Raw genomic sequence first — 8,008 nt, 5'->3', positions numbered from 1 at the left:
ATGCACGCCTCGAAACATAGGAAAATCCACGAACCCCTCATTTTATCTGTGAAACTTTCTAAGGAATCAAAACAAACATAGTGTAGTAATGGAATTTATACTAGAATAAGGTACGTTCTGGGTACTGCGGAGTCGACCAATTTTATTTTGCAAGCCAATGGAAAACTGCTTGAAAATTTTCTCAAGTTTAAAATTGATTTGCTCTTTCTCAGTTGATTCCCGCCAAAAGCTCTGAGCCAGGAGTGCTCGAGCCCCCATGACTCTATCAAAGTTTGTTCACATACATGTTTCGCCAATGTATGTTTTACTGTAATTGAAAACTCAGCTGCCTCATAAAAACTATGCTGGTTTTTATACTTTCATCACTAAGCCTGTTGGTTTTTATCTTAAAATTAAGAATGTGTTATGAAAAAGTATAGAACATTTTTATGAGATTACAATGCTTGACGGTAGATAAGAACAGTAACTGCATTTGCTGCTTCTGAATGTTTGGCTCCCGCTTGACAGTTCACACTGGCTCCCAAGTGACAAGCACCTTGAGTGAGTCCGCAGTACTCAGGGTACGTTAATCGATTTGCTTGGAACCAATAGGCTTGTCTAGTAGTGAGCCAATTTAAAATAGTTAGTTTAGAATTGATTGTTGGTATTACCAATCGGTGACTTGACTAGCCTATTGGTCCCAAGCAAATTGATTAACGTACCCCATTCCAGTCGAAATTCTAGTACTACATTATGTTTGTCTTGTTTCGCTATGAAAGTTTGACAGATAAAATGAGGGGTTCGTGGATAATTTCGACTAGACTTTTGAGATAACAACACAATCCACTATCAATTGGCAACTAATTTCATAATATGTGATTAAATTCCGGCTTTGATCATGAAAAATGTGAAAACAACATAAAGTCAGAATTTCCCATCAAGCAAAATAATCGCATATCATTCCCATTTTTAAATTCAATCGTTCAGAGGTAAAGTTACAGTTCTGCTTTTCGAGTAACCATATTTTTCGCTGATATAAAATGAAATGCAAGCTTCAATCGAGGCTTCAATGCAACTGATTTTAACATGCTTTTTTTTTAATAAATTTACTATTATTTTTCAAATATTTACATGAGTATCACACTTCTTAACTTCGATGGCCATTTTCTAAATGCCTACTTTTTCCATATGGGACTGATATGGGATTATAAGCTGTTTACACGTTCTTTGTGTGTCTTAATAAACGGTATACACAATCTGTTTTTCCGTCGAATCCATCGTCTTCTTTAAGGCGGAAGTCTAAGTTTTTGGCGGCCACAACTGCTTGTCTACTCCCGCAAAATACACTTTCTTCAATCGTTTTCCATCTGGCCTCGTACCTGGAAAAAAAAAACTTGTTTAAACCAGCACGAATCGTGATGACACATTCAGCACGGCAAAAGGAGCTCTTTCAAGACAAACTGCTGTCAGAACATTCCAGAACTAACCACTAGGGGCGCTGATATAAAATAAATTGTGCGTCCAGATTCAAACTGAAAAAAGCGCATTTTTAATTATGTTTCTAAAAACATACCAATTATACCGTGGCCCCCGCTAATCTAAACAACACTTCATGCATATTAACGGGGTTCATTTTCAGTTTGAACTTCTAGTAACCCTTTCTTCTTCTTTTTCATTCCCTTTCGCATTGATTGATCGCATCCCTTCAACACACATGGGCCGAGACCAACGGCTTTACTTCCCTTCCGAAGGAAGACGTGACCAGAGATTTTTATGCCTCAGAAAAATCCCACCGACCTCGGCTGGGATTGAACGATTGAACCATTGAGGTGAGGAAGTAGTTACTAAACTGAAAAGTTTTCAGATTAAAAACGGTCAGATTAATGGGGTCCACGGTACCAACAGAAATCGAAAGCATATGATGTTGAACGATAATATTGGTTTACGTTGTAATAAATTACAGAAATAATGAGAATAAGTATGCAATGAGCGGTGACTGGCGACCTTACGACAACTGACTTTCCATTAAATAAAACTGAACTGCTAAAAAAATACAAAAAGTGTGATAAAATTGCATGTTAATGTTAAACCGTTTTGTTGTCTTCGGAGTACTTATTTCTTGCTTCATAAAGAATAAGTGCTCCGAAGACATCAAATCACTTAAAAATAAGCTTTGAATCACGGAAAATACTTGCAACATCCTTGAAAGCCTCCCTAATAAAGATAAATAATAATAATACTTGCAACATTAGCCCACAGACAAACAGACATAACACATTGAATATTTCTCACTGTAAAACATCGTCGCTAAAACATTACCGCCATCTGTTGAGTACACTGTGGTGGGCACTACGCTGAACAGATGGCAGTAGTGTGTAAACGTCAAACGCAAGGGAATTGACTATATGGTGGCGGTACTACCAACTACGATACTTTTAAATTGTCCGTTAAATGCTTGTTCGATGAACAACTTGCGAGAGTTATGTCTGTTTGTCTGTGATTAACCCATCAACATGTAATGCCTTGTTCAGACTGGAGAGTTATAACATAGAGGTAACTCTAAGACCACTGGGTCCCGAAGAAAATCATTATTATTTTTGGCTCACTCAGTACCAGAACAACGGTCCCAAGCAGTCCCAAGCTATTTCACTCACCCCTGCATGTTCTGCATGAATCCACACACCCCTGATGTTATCTGTCAAACTTTCATAGCGAATCAAAACAAACATAGTGTAGTAATAGAATTTCAACTAGAATAGGGTACGTTAATCGTTTGCTTGGGACCAATAGGCTACTAAAGTGGTGAGCCAATTTAAAATCGTTAGTTTCGTATTGATTGTTGATTATAACATGTTATAACGGTTGTCAAATAATTGCAACACAGAAACCACCATCAAGATAGCGCTATGACATGTTATAACTCTGTAGTCTGAACGTACTATAAACCACTTAACTACACACAAAAAACGAAAATTGTATCAATAAAAATATTGACCTTTCAATTTAATAGTACCCAAAAATTCGTTACTTCAACAATGAAAATGTTTAAAATAACAAGGGAATTTTCAATTCAAAAGTAGATGTTTTGATTTTAACTTGTGGTTGTAAAAGTGCAAATTTTCAAATCAAAAATTGTTTAACTGTCAAAATAACTTCTTCTGCGGTAGATTTTTACTCATTTCTGGATAGCTTTAGAATAACGTTATTTACTCACAGAAAAACGCGCAAACCGGGAGGTGAAAAACAATCATTCACGGAGTGTTTAATTATTTGTATGGAGATGAAATACGCCCGTAAAAGTTTTGTTTTGCTTCCACTGGTTATTCCCGGCAGTCGCCTAACCGGACAAGAAGGGAATCGAGAGGATAAAGGAGTGTTCTCACGATTTGACCATCTGTGGAATCATCTGGTTCGAGATGAGGAAGATCTCACCAATGCCCAATCATACGGAAGAGTGTGCCAAATGTAAATACAGTAGAAGGCAATCACCAAGTCCAGCCGTGTATTGGTATGTAATGTAATGTACTGAATTTATAATTTTTGCCCTAAATACGTTTTCTACTGTCTCCACAGCGCTTCCATCATCGCATCTGGTGATTGTTACCATCACCAAAACGATCTACTGAGTAACCGAGTCGTTGGAGAGTCGTGTCTCAGCTGGTGATGCTCAATCTTCTCGTTGAACGATCTCGAGTCGGAAGGTGTAGCCAAGTACCTGAGCATAATATCCCGAAAAAGATGTTCAGTTGAAGAAAACAAATATAGGAATTTGAAGTGTCCACGAGATCAAAGAATAATATATGGTTATTCATAAATCAAAAGATATATAATAATTGAAAAATATACTTTTATAGCTTACAATTGAATAATTAAGACATTGAATTTGATATTCATTAGAATTAAAATGAAAAATAAAACTGTTATGTTGATAATTCTGATGTTTAAATTGAGAATAGTTTTATTTGTTTTGAAACAGTGAACGTTATTTCAACTAATCCCAACTTTCATGCCAAAAGTTTGTTTTGAATTCGTGCTTTTCATTTGACAGTACTACAATTCATTTTGAAAGTTTCAACTTTCAAAAGCAGGGAATGGGTAACTTTTGAATTAACAGTTGGCTAACTTTTGTTTTGAAAGCTAACCGCTTTCTACCAAAAAGAACCAATGCAAACTTTTAGTTCTACCAATGGTTTTTTTTAATTCTAGTAACGTTTATTTTTTGTGTTATAGTTATAAACATGTTATCAGTCTCCCTAATAAAAAAATGTATGGTTAGTTTGCTTAACGACGTGTTCTGGGTATCATACAAACCATTTGTGGAATAGTTCGATGATTTGGGTTATCGTTCGTTTATGGTTATTTTTTATTAGGGCTACCTTGATGACATTTTTCATGTCGATAATTATTACTCGATTTAGGTTAGCGACTGAAAGTCAATTTTTATGTGTTATATGCGACAGTTAGAAGATACTGAGAGGTTAGCACATATCATCGGCAAGAGACGTGCGTGTGAGAAAATTTGCGAAAAAATCTAAGGGCACCGGTGGGATTCGAACCCACAATTCCCATTCAGTACACGTTTGCATTGCCAATTATACAACGGTGGACCTATGGTCTACGGATGTATTTGGCTAATTGTTACAACATGACGTTACAACTCTGTAGTCTGAACAAGGCATAAGCATTTGTTAGAATAGCGGCGCCGGTGGTGTAGTGGTAAGCGTGATTATCTCTCACCCCAAAAGGCCTGGATTCAATTCCAGTCGGCGCCACCGGGATTTTCTGAGACATACAATCTCTGATTACGCCTTCCTTCGAAAGGGAAGTAAAGTCGTTGGTCCCCGGTCTATGAGTTTGATGGGTCGATAGGTAGGGTCCAGGTGTGGGACCTGCCTTCCAGGCGTCGGTAGCATTGGTACTCAGTACGGAAAACAAATCAAGGAAAAAAAATCTGTTAGCAAATGTTGACCACATGTAAACATTTCCATAATCCCGTCATATAGATTATCAGCTTTGTTCCGTGACGCGACCTTTCAACTATGTATTAACAATACCGGAATACTCGCGATGCAAAACGGGTCAACAGCGATATGTAGGTACACGAGATGTATCATACAAATGTTGCAATGGACAATATTTACATGGGCGCACGCTACTTTGCTCATGCGTATGCGATGAAGCATGGAATCCTGCAACATTCTCATTCCGCACATGCCGCCACATGTGAGGGTTTTTGCGTACACGCATTAGTCGGGTTGTATCGTTGAAGCTGAGCACATCGCTTCGTCTCTGTGTAGCACTCTCGTCGATGGGATCTATATTCTGGAGCGTGGAGGTTTCAGTTCACATAAATCATGATGCTGCGTTGTGGATTCATTCGAGTAAGTAATTCCTATATGAACATTTGGATTATTTGCTTGAAAAGTTAATTGAGTGAATATGCCGTTGTTGGCTTTTATGTGATTGATTGAACTATACATTAAAAATGTGCAAACTAAGAGATAAAAATAAAGAAGGACCATGGCAATGACATTCGTCACCGGAATACTGCATAAAACAATTTCCGAGACAATTTCTTTGGTGTCTATATTTAGCATGCTATTTTTGCCGGTTCCAAACACAGACAACTAGACGTTGAGTTTGGGCGAGCATTTGTGATTGATTGTGTTTAATCTATTGAATGTTTCTGTGTATTTTATCACTTACTTTACTGTGAATTCCAGAGTTTACTTTTAGCATTTTTGCCATGTATGATATTCGGCACATACGGCGCATCCGTTACTGATTCGTTGGGAGATAATTTATCAAGAGATGATCTCAAAAAGCAGCTGCAAGATGTTAAAGCACAGTTGGAGAAATTTAATACGCACTATCTCATAAATCTAGAGCAGCGAATGTTGAACGTTTTGACGACGATGACCAGTATTGATAGCAATGTTAAAACGCTTCAGGAGAAGTCACAGATTTGGGATGTTTTCCAGCATCACATTGGCGCGTGGACCGACCACATGAAGTCGGTTGATCACAAGCTGGATTTAATAAGAAAGTGAGTTTGGTGTGGTTTTTCTTGCAAACAATTGTTGAGTATTTTCCACTATAGGAGCCAAGATAGCACCCCTCATCCTTTGGAAACACGACTATCAAATTTAGATTTCAAAATACAGCATATTTTCGATAAAGTGGATGTCATAAATGAGAAGCTTCATGATATTACAAAAACTGTGTACGCTCTATCGAGTAGCTACAGATCTCGGCGCAACGATCGTGAGCCGGTTGATCAGAATGCAGTGATGACTAAAATTAGCAGTCTGCAGAAGCAGTTGAATCGCTTAGAACTGAACTCTTCCAATTGTCCTAAAAAGAATGGGAACGGGAACGGAAAACCGAAGAAAGAGGTTCAGGAATTGGATGACGAGTTGGACGACTTTCTAGATAAACTTGCCACAAAAAAGTTGAAGGATTTGGCAGCCAATCGGAAGCATACACGATCACTGGAAAGTCTATCAAACACGATAAGATCGGTGGATGAACGCACGACAAGAATATATGATCTAGAAGCGAATCAATTCGAACAGATCTTGAGCTGCTGCAAGAGAACGGATCATGAAATCACTACATTCACTAACAGCGCGGATATTCTACTGAAGCGAATCGAACGATTAGTAATCAATGTGGATGATAAAATAGAGAAGAGAAACAATATACAGTGCCAAGGGAATATTGAACCCTCGAGCATTGGAGATATTTTGGACATAACTACTGAACTAGGCAGCGGTGATATAATTGTAACTACGACAGAAAAGGAATTCAGCATTTCAAAAATAGACTTAGACGAGAATGAGCTAGAAGGTAACGTTAGTTTACTATGGATTAACTCTGCCTTTTTACACTGCTAACCAGCTTTTTTTCAGTGGAGTTTCATCAACCCGAGAAACAAGGGTGCCACCAGTTAACCATAAGGGAAAATGGAGTTTACACGTTCGGGACAATCGAACTGAACGAGGCTAACCGGGATTTGAACAGACGGTATTGTAATTTTGCGACAGACGGCCCCGCCTGGACAGTTATTCAACGACGTGAGCTCCACGATTTGCAGGAAAACTTCAACAGATCCTGGAACGAGTACAAAAACGGTTTCGGTGATTTGAGCTACGAATTCTGGTTTGGGAACAATTTCATACACATGTAAATATATGCTTGTCTGCTTGCGATTTATTTTCACACATATGATCAATTTCAGGCTTACATACGACGACAATGTGGAGTTGAGAATTGAACTGTTCGATTTTGAGGGGAATTTTGCATTTGCCGAGTATAAGACGTTCAGAATAGATACGGAAAAATTCAACTTCAATTTAATGATCTCCGATTACCAGGGAAACGCATCAGATGCGATGGGTTACCACAATGATCAAGATTTCAGTACTTACGATCAATCTAGCGACAAATCGAATGGATCATTTTCGTGTGCCCTAACGTATGGCAGTGGATGGTGGTTCAATAGGTATGAGGCGGCTGTATAATCAACTTGAACATGATGACTGATCACTTTAACTTTATTTTAGTTGCGCGGAATCGAACTTAAACGGAATCTACTACTCTGACAACCCCAAGTCCCATATGTCAACCGGTATCTTATGGGAACCCTGGTTAGGGGATTACTCTCTGAAATCAAGTATCATGATGATTCGTACGAGAGATATATGGGCTCCTGAGGACGATGAATCCCCACAACGGCAGGACCCATAAGCTCGTGGAGCTTGAAATAATAAATTCTCTGCGTATGGCACTACTTAATATGGATGGTCCCATGTGAATATGTTAAGGCATGCATAATTGCATATTCTTTACCCAACAAACATTGAATGTTGAATAAGAGCTTAATCAGGCAAAAACAAGCTTCTTCAGCTAAAAAATAGCTTGTTCAGCAGTTGATCAACTCAAATTGTTTGTTGGGTATTGATCAATTCAAGCTGAACATTGTATTAGGTCCTAATTGACAGATTACCTTCGCCGACTTTCTCTTTGT

The 8,008-nt window shown here is 38.2% G+C and overlaps 1 protein-coding gene across 1 annotated transcript; it reads left to right on the top strand.

Moving 5' to 3' along the window:
- The first annotated feature begins 5,242 nt into the window (after positions 1-5,242).
- Positions 5,243-7,745, top strand: LOC135712862 (angiopoietin-2-like). The gene is made up of 6 exons (XM_065235929.1): positions 5,243-5,360; positions 5,703-6,025; positions 6,080-6,828; positions 6,891-7,164; positions 7,220-7,483; positions 7,545-7,745. Exons 1-6 carry the CDS (start codon positions 5,334-5,336, stop codon positions 7,726-7,728), a joined length of 1,821 nt encoding a protein of 606 aa, XP_065092001.1. The 5' UTR covers positions 5,243-5,333; the 3' UTR covers positions 7,729-7,745.
- The last annotated feature ends 263 nt before the right edge of the window (positions 7,746-8,008 follow it).

Source organism: Ochlerotatus camptorhynchus, unplaced genomic scaffold (genome assembly GCF_037179485.1).
Source record: "Ochlerotatus camptorhynchus isolate MF236.1 unplaced genomic scaffold, CSIRO-AGI_Acam_v1.1 ptg000510l, whole genome shotgun sequence".
Lineage (NCBI taxonomy): Eukaryota > Metazoa > Arthropoda > Insecta > Diptera > Culicidae > Ochlerotatus > Ochlerotatus camptorhynchus.
This window is presented reverse-complemented; position numbering and strand designations above follow the sequence as displayed.

What these genes read in the sequence shown, in the direction of transcription:
- LOC135712862 (XM_065235929.1), top strand. Translation starts at nt 5,334, where the DNA reads ATGATGCTGCGTTGTGGATTCATTCGA. An exon ending in TGCGTTGTGGATTCATTCGA is followed by an intron (nt 5,361 to 5,702) that starts GTAAGTAATTCC and finishes TGTGAATTCCAG; the next exon opens with AGTTTACTTTTAGCATTTTT. An exon ending in GGGAACAATTTCATACACAT is followed by an intron (nt 7,165 to 7,219) that starts GTAAATATATGC and finishes GATCAATTTCAG; the next exon opens with GCTTACATACGACGACAATG.